The sequence below is a fragment of the Psammomys obesus genome, unplaced genomic scaffold (assembly GCF_907164565.1).
Source record: "Psammomys obesus unplaced genomic scaffold, mPsaObe1.curated_primary_1811, whole genome shotgun sequence".
NCBI lineage: Eukaryota > Metazoa > Chordata > Mammalia > Rodentia > Muridae > Psammomys > Psammomys obesus.
The window spans coordinates 11087073-11104804 of NW_026596095.1; the positions used below are offsets into that span (position 1 = coordinate 11087073).

Consider the following 17732-nt stretch of genomic DNA (forward strand, 5'->3'; position numbering starts at 1 on the left):
GTGTGTGTGTGTGTGTGTGTGTGTGTGTGTGTGTGTGTGTGTGTGTGGCGTGGGGGCACGTGGGTACAGGTGTACCTGTGGCGCTGAGTGCTTCCCGAGGGCAAGGCAGGGCTTTCAGGAGTCAGCTCTCTCCTGTCATCTAGATGGAGTACAGTCTGCCCTGACTCTACTGCTAGCGCACAGTGCGCTGCCCTAGGCTGGCCTGCCTGACAAGCCACCTGGTGGCTTCTTCTGTCCCTGCCTCCTACCTTACCCTAGGAGATTTGGGATTACAGCTTCGAGCTACCTAGCACACCTGTTTGTTGTGGTTTTGTCTGTCTTGAGTTTTGACACGTGGTTCAGGGCCAGACTCTTTAAGCTGGCACAATGAGTGGGTTTAAGGGCTGAGCCATCTCCCCAGCCCACTTGAAGTCTGATGCTTAGCTCATGAGTTAAGAAAGTTGTGCCCCCAGGGGTGTTTTCTGAGACTGATACTCCAACCAAGGACCATGCATGGAGATAACCTAGAAGCTCTGCTCAGATGTAGCCCATGGCAGCTCAGTCTCCAAGTGGGTGCCATAGTAACAGGAACAGGGACTGTCTCTGATATGAACTCAGGGGCTGGCTCTTTGATCACCTCTCCCTGAGGGGGGAGCAGCCTTGCCAGACCACAGAGGAAGACAATGCAGCCAGTCCTGATAAGACCTGATAGACCATGATCAGAAGGAAGGGGAAGAGGTCCTCTCCTATCAGTGGACTTGGGGAGGGGCATGGGTGGAGAAGAGGGAGGGAGGGTGGGGTTAGGAAGGAAAGAGGAAGGGAGCAACAGGTGGGATACAAAGTAAATAAACTGTAATTAATAAAAATTTAAAAAAAGAAATGGTATAGTAACATACCAACAACTAATGTTCAAAATACTAAGATGTTGATAAAAATGGTTTTTAACCGCCCCCAAAAAAAGATGCCTCCCAAATCCTCTCCCATCTCTGCCATTACAGTGTCTTTTCCCAGCCTCACCGACTATGTTGAGCAATGCCTTTTTTCCAATGTCCAATACTAAAAACTCCGGAATAAATTACTTATGCTATTTTTTTTCATTTGCAAAATAAAATTTAGTAAGTGATCTTCCTGTCCAAATGTTATGAAGATGAAAAAATAGGTAAGGGCTTTATTTATTAGAACTTAAGAGTCACTGACAAAAGATTATGTATTTTCATAAGATTATATATGTACATAAGATATACATGTAAGTGTGCTGAAAGAAAATATACAAAATATACAAATTCTTTGAAGTCGTTTACTGCCACCTTGTGGTCACTGATCACACTTTTTCTCTTTTAGATACAGACGGATAGCCAGCGATTTCTGAATGACCTCCGAAATGATATCGAAAAGAAAATAGGCTTCGATGCTATTATGAGGGTCCGCACCAGTACAGGTGTCTGTCACACTCTCATCATTTCACGTCTCCTCGGCGTAATCATTTTCTCTTTAAATTACGGCACTGCAAAGCACAGCGATGTTCAAACCAGCAACATTTCCTTTCTTCCCGCACTTCAGGTTTCAGGGCCACTGACTTCTTCGGTGGAATATTAATGAACAACACCACAGACGTGGAAATGGCGGCCGTCGACTGTGACAAGGCTGTGACGGTCGAGTTCAAGCACGATGACAAGCTGAGCGAGGATGCCGGAGCCCTGATCCAGGTGATTAAGTACCCGCTCTGACCTCTATGATGTGGCACCAACTGTGGCACCCCTTCACAGCAAAGCCCACCTCTTTCTCCAAGGCACGAGTCCTTAGGTCACTCTTCCGTGGTTTACCCACAGGTTGATGAGTATACAAATGTAAGTAGCATCTTATGTGACACAGCAGCCCTTGGCCTGGCCAGCTGATGGGAAGTGTCAGGCATCAACAACCTGGTTTCTGTGAAGTGTCTGAGTCCAAGGTTCTTGAACTCATGTGACCCCGTCCTAATTAGTTCTTTTTAGTCAATTCACCCTTTTAAAGGTATTTCCTCCATGGTCTTCCCTAAGGAAGAGCACACCAATTGGTTGTCCAAGTGCCAGACCATCAGACCTAAAAATATACTTACAAGCAATATTATTTGGACTGAACAGTTTATATAGTGAGGAATGAATACATATTTACATATGCTGATGTACAGGCAGTAACTATTAGTGAAATAAGAGGCCGTGCATTTTAAGGAGAGTGCGGAGGGGTGTACGGAAAGGGTTTGGGGAAAGGAAAAGGAGGGGAGAGATGTGATTATATTAATCTCAAAAATAAAAATTAAATAAAGGTCCTACCTCCATATGAAGTTTTATTCTAAGGTGCTGGGCCAAGGGTTAGAGCTTCAGTGTATTTGGCCTCTAGGATTATGCTAAAGCGTTATATCCTAAACAAATGGGACAGGGCTGGCTCTGAGTAAATCAATTAAGTAATATATCAAGAAATAAAACAAAATATGTAAAGATCATCGTTTTCAAACATCACTTCACACTTACAAGGTAGAGAGCTTGACGTAGGTGAGGACGAGCTTGAATACTTGGTTTTAGATTGCAGGTGCTTGGGTAGTGGCTGTGTTCCCGTAGGCCCCAGTGCATGGCCAAAACCAGCCTTGTCGTCTCATGGCAAGTGAGCCTTGGGCAGGGCTAGGAATGCATGCCGATTTTGTTTCTGGCCCGAGATGCTTGGTAGTAAGATCTGTGAGATGCAGATGAGTGTGAAATGTGACTAGCTTGATAGCTTAAACCGTTGAAATGCTACAGTGAATGAATTAGTCATTCTTCCCCCGAGGTGTTTTTTCAGTCTTTAAGAATAATGAAGAAAACCCTGGGAATTTTTAGAAATGGCACATCTGTGCACACTGTTCGATACATGCCAGTAGGATTAAACTGGCTCAGCTGGATCTGGTCAGCAATACCCTTACCTCCCCATTGCTTCCACAGTGTGCTGTGCTCTACACGACCATCGGCGGTCGGCGAAGACTTCGGATTCACAATCTCGCCTTAAACTGCAGCACCCAGCTAGCAGACCTCTATAAGAGCTGTGAAACGGATGCCCTTATCAACTTCTTTGCCAAGTCAGGTAGCATCTTGCTAATGTCATAGCTCGGCGATTCAGTCGAGACTCAGTGGGTAACTAGTCAGAAGCTGGAAAATACGGGTAAAGTCGAAGGTTAAAGAATGGCCAGCACCTCCAGCCATAATGAGGAGACCAGCCTCTCCAGGGCCAGGCCACACAGATTTGGCTTGAGTTTTCTTCCTAGTGAGGAATCTGATGGTGACATTTACGAGTGTCTAGCATTGCTGACTGACACCAATGTTAACTGTCTGTGCCCTGATAACTAAGAAGCAGGATGGATGATTTCTTTGACTTCCCTTCTGAAAGTCTATTCTTAAGGTATGGAAGAGAGCATTCCAGCCTGCAGAAGTCAGGGCTTGGGGAGAAAACTGGCCTGCCTTTTCTGTGTATAGAATTCTACTTCTAGTAGTCCCAAGATAAACCTGGATCTGTGTAACCATTTGCTCTAATAGACCATTGCCCTTCATCGCCAAGATCATCCTATTAACTCAAAAGAGGAGCAGTAGCAAGAACATTATCCTTGTTTGGTAGTCAGAAGATAACAGCAACTTGCTCTTTGTTATTGAAGAAATCAGTCCCTAAAGCTTTTCTATTTGTGGTTCTGTGTCTCTAGCTTTTAAAGCAGTTTTGAACCAGCCTATGAAGGTCATCCGGGAAATTCTAGTTAATCAGACTGCCCATATGTTGGCATGTTACCGGAAGCACTGTGCGAGTCCGTCTGCAGCAAGCCAGGTGAGTTCCCTGCTGTGCTGAGCAGCCAGCATACACAGAGCAAGCGTGTGCAGCTTCTGCACCCAGATGCTTCAAAGTGGAGCATGCAGTCAGGTAAACTGAGGGTGTGGCTGGGTGGGGGTGGGAGGATGGCAACAGTGGACTTACATACCTTCATAGCCAACATCGAAAAAGAAACTTGGCTTTCTACAAAGTGTCTGAACGAAAATTACGACAGTCCACAACCACACTGTTTATAAACAGAAGAATGTCCTAATATACCAGGATTCTCTTTTGCATATCAGCTTAGGTGTTTTGTTGGAAAATGTGCATGCATAAGTACATTTTAGGCACATAGATAATGTTGCCATGAACTGACGGCAGTAATGACACTGGTGCTCTAAAAAGTAAAATATGATTTGTTACATAAGTGGTGGAGTTATTTTCATTTAAAAGTTACATAGTGAGACAAGGTCAAAGTCTTCCTATGTAGACCTGGCTGGCCTGCACCTGTCTAGACTCAGGCAATCCTCCAGCCCCCGTGTAAACATTATTAATAAAAATCACTTTGAAACAATTGTTTCTGGCCATCATGTAAGTAATCTGAGAATTTAGATCTCTTGGGTAAACTTGTCTTAGAAAGTTAAGCCGGGTGTTCTGCCTGTATCCTCTGCTTCCCATTCTTCCCTGTGTCAGTAGAGCTAGGTGCTGGTTTCCATAGCTGAATACTGACTATCTAATTTTGCTTAAGAAGGAGTTCTGTGAGCAACTGGTGGAAAATTTTTGTAACTCATTCTTTAAGTGGTTAGTTAGTCCACCTTGGAGGACGCTGTAAGCAGGAGGAGAATACAGACAAAGTTTGCTTCTGAATTCAGCAACTGAGTAAAGGAAGAAAATAAGACAAACATTTGTTACCCTGCACTTTTGAGGAAAGTTCCTTTTTTGTGTTGCTTGAAGTGATTAGTCATCCATTCTTTTAACTTCTGAATTGACAGTTATGCAGCCAACTGCTAAAGCTATATGGCTGTTCAGGTCTCTTTATTATTCAGGATATTTTCACTTTAGTTGACTCAAGTCTCTGTACTATTGCGTAAGCCAGGCATAGTGGCATACGCCTGAGGAGGAAACAGGATCAGGGGTTTAAGGTTATTGAGGCTTACCGAAGCTATATGAGATTCTGTCTTAAAACAAATGAAGGAAGTAAGGGAAGGGGGAAGGAAGGAAGGAAGGAAGGAAGGAAGGAAGGAAGGAAGGAAGGAAGGAAGGAAGGAAGGAAGGAAGGAGAAAAAATGCAGGCAGACAGACAAAACAGGCAGGCAGACAAGCATAGTTGGATAGTGCTTGTTTGAGTCATGTGAGCCCACCAGGTGCTTGTGGAATCCAGCGTAGACGGAGTCCAGCCATGAGCGCTTTGGCACTGTGCAGCCATCTTTACTCCTTGTCTTGGATATCTGGAAGATACTCTTCTGCCTCTGGAGTGTCTCACCTTTCAGAAGGAACAGTCGACATAGAGCAGGCCCAGAGTTTATTTGCTAATATTAAAATGCTTTTGCCTTTAAAGGCCTTAAATGAAAAAACAATCTGTGGCTTGTTTAAGGAGAAAAATAAAACTTACGATTTCATTCTGGTTTAAAAGTTAGAGGAATTATGTCTACACTAGGTTATCTATTTTTATGGCTTAAAAATTGGTGAGCAAGCCATTTTGATACTTGTTTTACTAAGGTTGGGTCACTAGAGATGATTCTTGCTCCATTTAAAATTAGATGTTTCTTTTTCCGTCTGAGCCTTTCAGTTGCACCTTTAAACCACCCAATGAAGCTAGGGCCCTAACACTCCAGTCACCTCTAACACCCACCTCTAAACACCAGTGCACTGAGGACCAAGCCTTAAATGCTGTGTCTTTATCCAGACCCCAGCACCAAGCCAGACCATCAAAATACATACTTTGATTGTATAACAAACTTGCGTGGACTGCTTTTACTCAGTTACTAAAGGCAAGAGAAGCCACTTGGATGCAGAATTTAAGGAGGCACCATTTTGACGTAGAGGCCCAGCTATGAGAACAGTCAAGAAAAAAAAAAAAAAAAAAGTTCCAGCAAATGTTCAAGTTTGCAGAAGAGAGTTAGTCATCTTTATGAAATCAAATAAGTCACATATTATTGGGGAATAAAATGCTCTTCCAAAGGCAAGCCAGGGGCTGGAGAGATGGCTCAGCATTTAAGAACACTTGTTATTCTTTTAGAGGATTGAGTTTGATTCCCAGCACCCACATTTTGGCTCACAACCATCTATGACTCCAGTTCCGGGCATCCTGTGTCCTCTTCTGACCTTTGAGAGCACTAGCTATTCACCTACTGCACAGACATACATTTGAACACCCAAAACTTAAAATATATATATATATATTTTATTTAAAATATCACTGAAGTCCTTCTTCAAAAAAAAAAAAGGTCAGGCAAAGACTTTAACTACAAAATTGCTAATGTTTTTGTTCATTACTGCTCTGCCATTAGGAAATGCAAATAAATTTTACAAACTCAGTCAAACCAACGTTTCGTGAATTTTGGCTCACCCCTAACCAGTACCTTTTCTCTCCAAGGTAATTTAAATATGGGGGAACCGGGGAACCTCAGGGAAGATTTTACATTAAAAACCGATGACACGTCTTCTGGTCTGCATGCATACAAACACACACACACGCACACACAGACATAAACATGTGTAAGAAGAGAGAGCAAAAACTAGGACAGGCTCACGAAACGAATGTTTTCTCTTTCAGCTTATACTGCCAGATTCCATGAAAGTTCTGCCCGTGTACATGAACTGTTTGCTGAAGAACTGTGTGCTGCTCAGTAGGCCAGAGATCTCCACTGATGAGCGGGCCTACCAGCGGCAGCTGGTCATGACCATGGGCGTGGCTGAGTCCCAGCTCTTCTTCTACCCACAGCTCCTGCCAATAGTAAGCGTGTGGTGACTGTGTATTCCCTAGAGCTGTTTGGGAGGGAAACATGTGCTGGGTGCTTGCTCCTAAGAAATTCAGAGTCAGAAGCGTGTGGCCTGGGCTCTTTGAGCAAGTTGCATGTGCTCAGAGTGGCTGAGAAAGGATGTGAGGAGTCCTGTCACTGGGTCGGTCAGATTGCTTCCCTTTCTGCATCATTCTTAAATTGGCACTAATCAATTAAGTGGGCACTTTTAGAAGTCTATAAATAAGTTGGTGCTGGAAAACTTCAGCATTATACAAGACCACTTCCATACCTGCTGGGGGAATGTTCTGTGGGCGTGGATGATCTGATTTCATATACTGTGTGACTGTCTTGAGAGTTTGTGAAGAGTTTGCATGTTTACTCAGACTGGCTTTTCTCAGTTGCAGTCAGGGGCTTACAGATGAACACACACACACACACACACACACACACACACACACACACACACACGAGAACTGCAGATGAGGATTCCTGTGCCATGCAAGAGCCCAGCTGCTCTTGTCCTCAGGGGTTCACATGGCAATGGATTCCACTTTGTGGATTGCCCTTCACTCTGCCTGGACTGTTTCTCCCCGGGATCTAGAAGACTGACAGACTGTGCAATTCCTCCTAGCAAACAGTAGGTACTTAACAATAACTCAGTCAGGATAAAATGTTAGAAATAAAAAGATATCATCTCAGTGGATGCGAGGGTAAGAAATGAATTATTTCAAATGATTGATTGTCACATAAAATTGGGTCGTCAACAGTGGGTGGGTCACAGAAAAGAAACTAGAGCCCAGCCTCTGGGCAGCTTCTTTCTTACCTTCATTCCATTCCTTAGAGGTCCTTGTGTTCTGGGTTTTAGATATCATTTACTCACTGCTGGCCACACATTCCTGTCTCTGGATGTACAGGAGACATTGGAAAGCTGCTGGTCTGACCCTGCTGGGGCTTCTCCCGAGTCCTTCTGCCTTCTGCCTTCATGTTCTCTGGCTGGCATGTCTTAGCCATTCTCACTGTTTCCTCTCTACCACGTCTACTGTCAGCAAACAGGCCAGCTCTTCTGGGATATCCACAGTATAACCACTTTTTGTCCCTTACTTGTTGCCACCAGACACAGACATGATCACCGTCCTCCTGCCTTCTCGGCCTAGCCCGTCTCTGTGTTCCCACCATTGCCTCTTCTTCAGTCTGCTTGCAGGTCAGAGATCAGGGCAGAGTGAGCCCATTCAGATGACTGGCAGCCTATCTCTCCTCAGGCCAGCCCAGAACATCTCTGGCCAGTGTTGTCCCTTCTTTGCCCCGTTCTGTCTGAGCCCTGCCTTCTGTTCCTCTCGTTTTGTGCCAGTCATGCAGGTCTCTTTGCTGACCCTCAGACACCCTAGCCAGGTTCTTACCTCAGGGCCTTTGCATACATTTTTCTGTATGTCTGGAATGTTCTTCCTTAAATATCCCCAGGCTCGGCTCCTCAGTTCTTGCATCCTCAGGTAGCTTTACTCAAAATGTACCTTTGCCAGAGCCTTCCTAGCTCCCTGACCCAACCACTGGCAGTTTTCCTACTCGCCATTTGCTTTCCACATAGCTCTTAACACCATCTACAGTTTTAGATATGTGTGTGTTGTGTTGTCTTTCTTCCTCCAAAAGACCATCAGCTGCACAAGGCAGAGATTGTCTATACCAAGGAGGGTTTAATTAACTATGCACTGCAAAAGAGGAAAGGGGGAAGAGAAAGGAAATGAAAAGCACGAGAGAGGAAAGCATTCTTAGGTCTCTTGACTCTGCCCGAACAGCACACGTTAGATGTGAAGAGCACTGCGCTGCCTCCCGCCGTCCGCTGCTCCGAGTCTCGACTCTCTGAAGAAGGAATGTTCCTGTTGGCTAACGGTCTGAACATGTTCTTGTGGTTAGGAGTGAGCAGCCCACCAGAGCTGATTCAAGGAATATTTAATGTGCCATCGTTTGCACATGTCAACACAGATCTGGTGAGTGTCTTTTCAATTTTGTGCTAAATACGATTTCTTAAAATTCATGTGATACAAAGAAGAAAAACAGCGTGTGTTTATATAGTTCTACATGAGAAGCATATTTTGATGACTAAAAACTAGAAAACGTAAAATAATGTAATGAAGTGTTACTCTAAACAAGGCTTCAATAGAAATTGATAATATAGAGAGATGACTCGAGGTTTAGAATGCCTCCTGTCCTTGCAGAGGACCCAAGTTCAATTCCTACCACCCGCATTAGGAAGCTTATATTTGCCTGTAACTCCAGATGCAGGGGATCTGACATCTTCTTCTGGCCTTCATGAGTATCTGCACATATGTGGCATACACACATGTGCGCGCACACACCCCCCCCCACGTGTTCTCATGCATGCAAACATTGACAACTCTTCCAGTGCATGCATTTTAAGCCTAACATCCTGTTTCATTCGCCTGACACATCAGTGAGGTAGATGGCGCAGTAGTGTGTTCCTGATGAACTAGCGAAGCCAAGAGCGGCTTCTTGCTGGTGGTAAGGTCAGAGGTACCGCTTGCATACATTTTCAACTCAGTTTCTTCGGCCTTGATGTTGAACTGCCTGTTCGTGAACATTCAGAGTCCATCCTAGGTTTTTCGCTACATACTAAGATTAATGAGGCACAAAACAGATCATGCCCCCAACCCTTTCCTAATCCCTAAGCAATCCCACCTTCTGCTAATTATGACAAAAGAAAGTGTGTGTTGATGAAGAGATGAATATCAAAATGTCTTAGGAAAGCTCAGCACTAGCGTGGGTTAACATTTGTTGCAGCCTTCCTTGCAGGCCCTCGGTGCACATGAATAGTGGGTCTCCACCACATTTGTGCTTTTCACAGGGCACCATCTCACTATTTAAAAAAAAAAAAAAAAAAAAAGGAACAAAATTAAAATCCAGATAGGGTTACTTTATTTTTAGCCTCATTTGGCACTATGTGCTATATAGTTAACAATACTTCTTGAATAAAATGATTCACCATAATGCCATAAAACATACATGAGGGATGTACTGTGAGCACTAGTGATGAATATTCTGGCCCCCTCAGAAATCCTGTGAAATACACTGGCTGTAAACTCCCCTGAGACCTGCAGCTTTCCTGTAGCACATTCTCACCCTGCCCCGTAGCTAACGCACAGGAAGTGTGTTGAGTGGATTTGGTACCTTCTCGCTGAGAAGGCAGCATCAGCATCCTGCTCCGTCTTACCTGCCTGACTCCTAATGCAGCTGTGCTGTTTTGCACACTAAACAGATGTCATGGAAATGTAAAAGACAGCTCTTGAGAATCAGCACTCGCTTGTTACTTCAATGTTGGAACACTACAGCATTTTTTTAAACAAGGAAAAGGCACATCCTTTTGTCTCCCCATGTGGCCTTGATGATCGCCTTCCTCAGAGATGACCCAAAGCTGCCCTTTCCAAGAAACACACCTGTTGCTGACCTGTTGCCACATTGCAGTAATGACCTATATTTCCAAAAGCGATAACTGGGTCGTTGGTGGAAAATGTATGCTAATAAAAATGAGTATGTATAGTTCAGTTTTCCTCAGTTTTCAGGTAAAGGAACTAAGCCAGTACCTAGTCTATGTGACAGTAGAGGGATGCTTTTATCATTCTGGGGGTCTTGTATTGCTGCCTCTGTTCCAAGTATCTCAAGTTGCACTGAAATTGTGGTGCTCTTCCATTTAGACATCGCTGCCTGAGCTGGGAAATCCACACTCTCAACAGCTCAGAATCATAATGAATAATATCCAGCAAAAGAAGCCATACTCCATGAAGGTAAGATGAGATTTTCCTCTTTTCCTTTATCTCATCAAAAAACCTCTTGTATGCATATTTGACCTTTGATAGATGTCTGTCTACTTAATAGGCACAAGCACAAAAATAAGCAGCTATGATCATGGCTTTTCTTTCTATATAAAACTTAGTGATCATGATGGCCTTCCTTGTGGTGTAGAAACAACTGCTGTCATTAACAACCTTTGAAATAACTTTCCCTTTGGTGACTTATGTTATGTAATCAGAGAATATCATTCAGGACATGGTAAAATGTTTTGTTCTATACCTCAACCATTTTATTATGTTCCATTTGGATAAAAATAATGTCTTTGTTCCAAGAAGGTCTTAGTGGCCAAGTCCAAGCTGCTTGTACCCATCTCCTTCTGTAAGCTATGTGCTGGAGCCTCCTGGATGTGGAGCTTTCTCTGGGAACACTCCAGGTAGTCTCCTTGCTATTAGACGCAGGCCTCTGCATGACCAGCCTGCTGTGAGGTCAGTTTCCTCTTGCCATGCAGACTGGATGCTCATCTCAATCAATACTCATAACCATAGTAGTAACTCCTGTGTACAGACATCAACTCTAAGTAGAGCTGAGGTAAATACAACCGCTTCACAGTCTCTAGGCATCTGGGTGAACATGTGACATTCCAGAACTGTTTCCCTGCCTCATGGGCTCAGAGTAAATGCAGGGCTAGTTGCTGAAGAGAAGCCGAGATACTCCACAGAGCACCCCCTGGAGTTGGCAGATGAATACAGCGACACCTTGAACTCCCAGGAAGCACAAATTGAAAGCCTCTGGCACTGATAATGCACGGTGACAGTGGTCTCCTTCATCCCAGCTGCAGTAGCTGCACCCCTGTGCATGCACACTGACAGGGAAAAGATGGGTCAGGCCATGGAGGTCACCCTGTGCCTTCTGGCCCCTCCTTCCAAGAAGAAAACAAGCCTTTTCTCTCCAATGCTGTTTCTCCCTTACTCTGATAACCCTTGAGTTAAGGTCATTCGTTTCAACATTGGCTGTAAAATAAATAGCTAGGGATAAACTTTATTCTGGCGTGTGTCTAGAACAGAAGCAGCTAGGACAGTTACCAAATTTTCTTATGTGGAAATGCATCTACTGCTACTGTTACTTACGTGGAAATGCATCTACGGTTGCTTTTAGATTCCTCTGACTTTCCCAGGGTGGATATCTCTATAGACAGTTCGAAACGTATCAAACCAACATGTCACAGCCTAAAGGAATGATAGCATGCCTGCTCCACTTGGTCCATCCATTTCCATGCCCCTCTCGATCTCACAAACTGGTGAAACTAGCTCGAAGGAGCCAGCCAATTTAGTCAGCATCCCGCATTATCTCATGGCAGATGCAAGGCCAGGCCACAGCAGCGCCCCAGCAGTTGCGGTTCTGGAGTTGCAGCTGCATTATGACACCGTGTCTATCCTAGTGTCCTCCCAGAAGATGGACATCAGCTGCCTCCCTTTTAGTCCCTGCTCTTTCTGTTCTGTGTTCGATCTTTAGTTACAGCCCTTCCTTAGAACCTGTTCCGAGTTCCTCCCCACTTGTACTTTCCCGCAACCGATAATTCTTCTTTCACAGAAGTGGCTGCTTCTCTGGGATTTCCTTCCCCTTCTTCATTCATTCTGGAACAACCGCTTCACATCAGTCATCAAATTATCTACCAGGCTTCCAGAGAAAGTTCGTGCTAACTCAATCTCCTTCATTCTGTAGATTTAACTCATTAGACATTCTTCACTTGGGATAACAAAATGTGGTTGTTTAGAATGCAGTAAGAAAAAAATAATGAAGCACTTGTTTCCATTGAATGAGCCCAGACTGGCATTCTGACATCTTTCTCTTATGTCTTCCATCATGTTCTGTCTGTTGTATGAATCTGACTCTTTACTTGCCTGAAGGCTATCTTGAGACTCTGTCTGTCCCTGGCCTTGTGTGTCTATCTGACTCTAGTAAAGACCTCTCCTCTCTCTTTATTGACAGTACAGAAAGTGAAGGAATGAGGGATATTTCACAGGCATCTTCAATAGAGTTCTACAAGGGATTAAGTCACTGACTTCAACTGACCCAGATGACAAATAGTATCACAAACATCATTGTTTATCAAGCAATATCCATGTTGCTTTCAGCGTTTATGGTGGCTCTTTATTTTGTTAGACAATTTTTAGCCTATTTGCAATTTTCAGCAAATTGCTAAACATAAAATTCACATGTATTACTCGTGGGCTAGGTGTTACCTTAGTTTGTGAAACTTGATTACATGGGAAGCCCAAGGCAGGTAAAGTTGGTTGTTCTCTTAAAGGCAATTTAAACAAACAGCTTGATTACACATTAGGATAGCACTTTTAAGTGATCTCAAAGTGTATTATTACCTGTGAGGTTCAGCAAAAGTTCTATTCTCTAAGCTTATAAGAGAGATTTTCATAATAATAATGAAATGACTCACCACCACCCCCAACCCCACTTTCACAGAAACTACCGAATTGCTAAAGACAGTGGATTTCCAGGTATTGGTGGCAGCCATGCTAGGCTGGGAAAGAATAACTTCCTTTCTCAAAGCCATGCATGGGCACATTCTATTCCTATACAGACAGACAAAATAACCCTTTGGCAAAGCTATTGTCAGTTGTTACCTTTACACACATGGGGAGAGTAGACTGCAACTAAGACATTGCCTCTTTTGGGCTGGTCTGTGAGCATGTGTGTAGAGCATTCTTGTGATTACCAACTGACGTAGGAAGTCTAATCCTGTGCGGGCAGTGCCATCTCTGGGCAGGTGACCTGGGTTGTATAAAAACGGTAGCTGAGAAAGCGAGTAAGCAGGTTTCTGTGTGGTCTCTGCTTCAGTTCCTGCCTCTATGTTCATGCCCTGGCTTCCTTCAGTAGTAGACTATAACCCATAAACCAAAATAAACCCTTTGTCTCCCCAAGTTGGTTTTAGGCAGTATTTCATCACAGCAACAGAGAAGTAAAGTAGGACATCCCTTAAAGGAAATCTCTCCAAAGGTGCTTTAAGACAGCAACCTGAACTTGAACCACAGGTGGTCTGTTTAGGATCCTTGGCCTCCTGGCCATGTTGCATATATTCCTACTCTACAGTTGCGGGTGCTAACTGTGGTCTCACCAAGGAAAGCAGTGCCTGGGGCCATGGCCCTTCTTGATGTAGGAAGCAGTGTTAGCATTTCCACACAGAATCACTATAAACCATACGGAGATTTTCTACATTTTCATATTACATTTCACAGATCCATCGTTTCTTGCATTCACAGCACCTGGCAGTTAGGGCTGTGAGTACACACTAGTCGACGGAGCTGTAGCTGCACTGAGGGCAGTGCAGTCTGTTGCCATGAGCAGCAGTAGTTGTTTTAGTCTCTCACATTTACTCCTTTTCATCTCGATCCTTTATTCATATTCTGGCCACCACCCAGCTAGCCTTGCAGCAATTCCCTAGACCTTCATCTAGTTATCTTCATCTCACTAGTGTACCTACTGCTACCTGTTGGCTCTTCTTTCATCCTTCTCTGCATTCATGTCCTGCAAAAGGCCCAAACTCCTTATCATGGTAATTGTCTCTAACCCTTACCACCCTCTAAACGTCTGTAATAATTTACCTGCCAGCTGTCCAAATTCTGCTATGCAGTATACCACTCCAGAATGTTCTCTGACCTACCCTGTCCTTTGAGACTTAGGTGACAGTGATTATCTGGGCACCTACATGGATTTGTACATTCCTACACACACACACACACACACACACACACACACACACACACACACACAAAATTAAAAACCCACACAAACAGGTATGTTCACATCATCCAGGCTTTTCACTCCTACCATGTTTGGTGGGACTGAAGCAAGTGAGATTGTGGGACCTTATGCTCAGCGCGTGTCTAACCAGCTGTTGTTGGGTTTTCATAGCTCATCATAGTGAAGCAGCGTGAGCAGCGGGAGATGGTTTTCCGGCAGTTCCTGGTGGAAGATAAAGGACTCTACGGAGGATCCTCCTATGTGGACTTCCTCTGCTGTGTTCACAAGGAGATCTGTCAGCTGCTTAACTGAGTGCTGTCCTCTCCCACTGAGGTTGCTGAAGAGACAGTCTCTGACTTGGTGCCTAATTTTTCGATGATAGTAGGCTAGTTTTAAATTTCTTGATTACTTTCAAGACAGCTTGCCAAGACAGCACAAAGACCTTCAGCTTTGGTGCTTGGGTAGTGAGCCCATGGAGGAATCATAAAGGGAACAGTCTATTCTGGCTGTCCAACTTGTAACTTCTCAAGCTGACAGTTTGCATTTCATAAATACATAGTTTACAGGACCATTTGCAGTCTCAATTTTCTTTCTTTGTGCTAAATTTATAAATTATTTTTCAAACTGTATAGATTCACAGTACAATTGTCTTGGTTCCTCTCTCTTTCGGCATGAGGAAAAGACTTCATTTTTATCTTATACCTAATGCTTTAAAAACCCCATGACTACATTAAACAGATTTTTTTTTTTTCAACAGAAGATCTGCACAGCAGACTTTTTAAAACCTTGAAATATGCCTGGTAGAACAATTTGTGTTCTCCTTTTTTCATAATTATATATTGTTTAAAATATTTTCCAGTTGTTTTGTCTATAAAATGGTATCTATATTCTTAATGGTTCTTTGTACAATGTTGATGGTTTCTACCTGTATATAATGGATCTTAACCAATATCAATAAATTACTTCATGTATTCTGGCTTACTGTTTTTTATGTCTTTTGAGAATTTAAAAAGCAATAGGATATCATTAAAAGTACATGGCAAAAACTCCCAAGCTGGATAGCTGAGAATGAATCTGTATAAAAAAATTATCCTTGTAAAATGTTCAGGAGTATCAGGCTGTCAGAAACAGTCCTTGAGAAAGGCATTTTACAAGTTCTCTGGCTGAGCTGCTTACACCTGAGGACTCTGCTCTTCGCTTCTTGGGCTAAGTTGCCTTCAGTGTGCATAGTAACAATTAGTTCTCGTATAACATTTTTTCAAGTTCTTGAATATATCTTTGTAAGAAAGATAAATAGAAATGACTATTAATGACATGGGACTATTAATATGAAGGTAAACCTAGGAGAATGCCTTTGAATGGCGCCTTCAACTTTATCCAAGACATGCTACATGTTAATTGCTGCAGTGCAAGGGAGTACCCCTCCCCTATGGCGTATCTCCATTTCCATGCTTGTTGCAGGCAGCAACTTCCTCCTGTTAGCTTCCTTTACGTAAGACAGCCTTGCGGCAGCTCAGCACTTCATTGGTGAGCATGTGGCTGGAAAGGGTCGTTTGCAGGTTGGTGGATGCCTTGAAACCGAGAATAGCAGATAAATGCGCTGACCTAGTAAAATGCTCTTGTGCTTGCCAACTAGTGGGACATTTGGATCAACTTGGATGTTTAACAAGAGCCGAAGGTCCAAAAAAACAAATAATGGAGGTGTTTGGAGAAAGCAGATTAAAAAACTTATTTAAAGATATTTGTCATTAAGAGAAGTAGGGTAAAAGCAAATGTGGCCTCAGTCAGCAGAAGCAAAGGGACCAAGGGAGCATGTTGCAGCAGGACCTGCGGCCAACATGGACTTCCGTATTGCTCCTACTTCTAGCTGTGACATCGGGGTAGTAAGAAACCTTTCTGTATCTCGGTTCTGTATCTCCTATCTCTCAGGCACTCTACTGTTCTTGTTAGTCACAAAGCATGCTACCTTTGCCGTTGGGGCTATCATTAAATGGAGAGTTGGTTAAAGCTTTGTTAATTTAAGTAAAGAACACACAAAGTTGGCTCTGTCCAAGACCTCTGGAAGATGGTTATTCAGTGGAAACTACTTGGTTGCTTGTCTTCACAGATAATGCTCTCTCAAGACAGAAATTAAAAAAAAAAAAAAAAAGCATCAATGGGAAATAGATCTTAAAGAAGGTTATTAAAAATATCCTGAGAGGCTGAAGAGATGGCCTAGAGGTTCAGAGTTCTGGCTGCTCCTCAGAGGGCTCAGTTCCCAGCACCCACACAGTAGCTTACAACCATCCATAACTCCAGTTCCAGGTTCTCCACAGCACCAAGCATGCATGTACCAGTGCAGGTGAAACACCTAAAACTAAAATACAAGTGCCTAGTTAAATAAATAAATAAATATATATGTAAATATGTAAATATATATATATATACACCCCAAGAATTACTACTATTATTATTATTATTAATATAAAAAAGGGACTAAGAAACTATTTATTCAGCACTTACTATGCAACATACACTTAAAAATTGAGAATCCATACTACTGTGTTCATAAAGTAAATGGCTAAGACTTACCACTCAGAGCTTAAGGCACCTGAATAAGCTCAGGAGAGTAGATAAAGGTAGTTACCAGGAAAAGCAGTAAGCTTTTAATTTGACCAGAGCTCAATGAGGCAGCCACAACTGGGAACAACCCCTTAATATTCAAGTGCTATCCTGACCCGTATCATATCAGGATGGAACTGAAACTTAAGATAATGGGACTAAGCTGACTGACACACAAATTACTGTCTACACTGTTCTGAATTTTGCAATAGAATTATGAATGTTTGTATAGTATTAGAGATCAAACCCAAAGCTTCATGAAAGACAGACAAGTTTTCTACCACTGAGCCACATTCTCAGACCTTAGACTATTTAAGACAATCTAGAAACTGTCTTGAAAGGCATAAACGTATTGAATGACAGCTGGGTTCCCAAGTAATTTAAGCAATTGTCTTAATGGTTTAGCAGTATAAACAACTGGATACACTGAAAACTTTTTTGACCTTTTGTCCTTTGCTTTCAAAAAAGATAAAGATTCACAAAGATAACTTGGTAATAATTTGGTCACCCTTCTATGCTCTTAACAACTGTAAATGCTTGCTCATGTGTAGGAGTCTCTAACAGGTGTGAACTTAGCCACACAGCATTAGAAGCCACATTTTGAAACAAGAATGGTATCCTCACCTATCTAAATTAAAGAAACTTCATGAGAAGAATATATGAGCAAAGGCTGTAAATTAGCGAGTCAATTTCTAACAATTGGGGCCACTTCAACTGAACATCAAACTTACCCAATTTTCTGTGTGACAATTAGCTACTGATGGCAAATAATATCCTCCTTAATCAGGCCATGAACACTCAGTCACACACACACCTTTTTTTAATATACTC

The 17732-nt window shown here is 42.9% G+C and overlaps 1 protein-coding gene across 1 annotated transcript in view; it reads left to right on the top strand.

Moving 5' to 3' along the window:
• Nucleotides 1–15271, top strand: part of Sec24d (SEC24 homolog D, COPII coat complex component) — a 95540-nt gene extending 80269 nt beyond the window's left edge. Inside the window, exons 16-23 of the mRNA XM_055628128.1 lie at nucleotides 1321–1417; nucleotides 1540–1685; nucleotides 2931–3069; nucleotides 3680–3798; nucleotides 6557–6736; nucleotides 8534–8725; nucleotides 10448–10537; nucleotides 14472–15271. Coding sequence (XP_055484103.1) covers nucleotides 1321–1417; nucleotides 1540–1685; nucleotides 2931–3069; nucleotides 3680–3798; nucleotides 6557–6736; nucleotides 8534–8725; nucleotides 10448–10537; nucleotides 14472–14612 — 1104 coding nt within the window. The 3' untranslated portion in view covers nucleotides 14613–15271. The remainder of the gene's footprint in view (nucleotides 1–1320; nucleotides 1418–1539; nucleotides 1686–2930; nucleotides 3070–3679; nucleotides 3799–6556; nucleotides 6737–8533; nucleotides 8726–10447; nucleotides 10538–14471) is intronic.
• Nucleotides 15272–17732: the final 2461 nt, after the last annotated feature.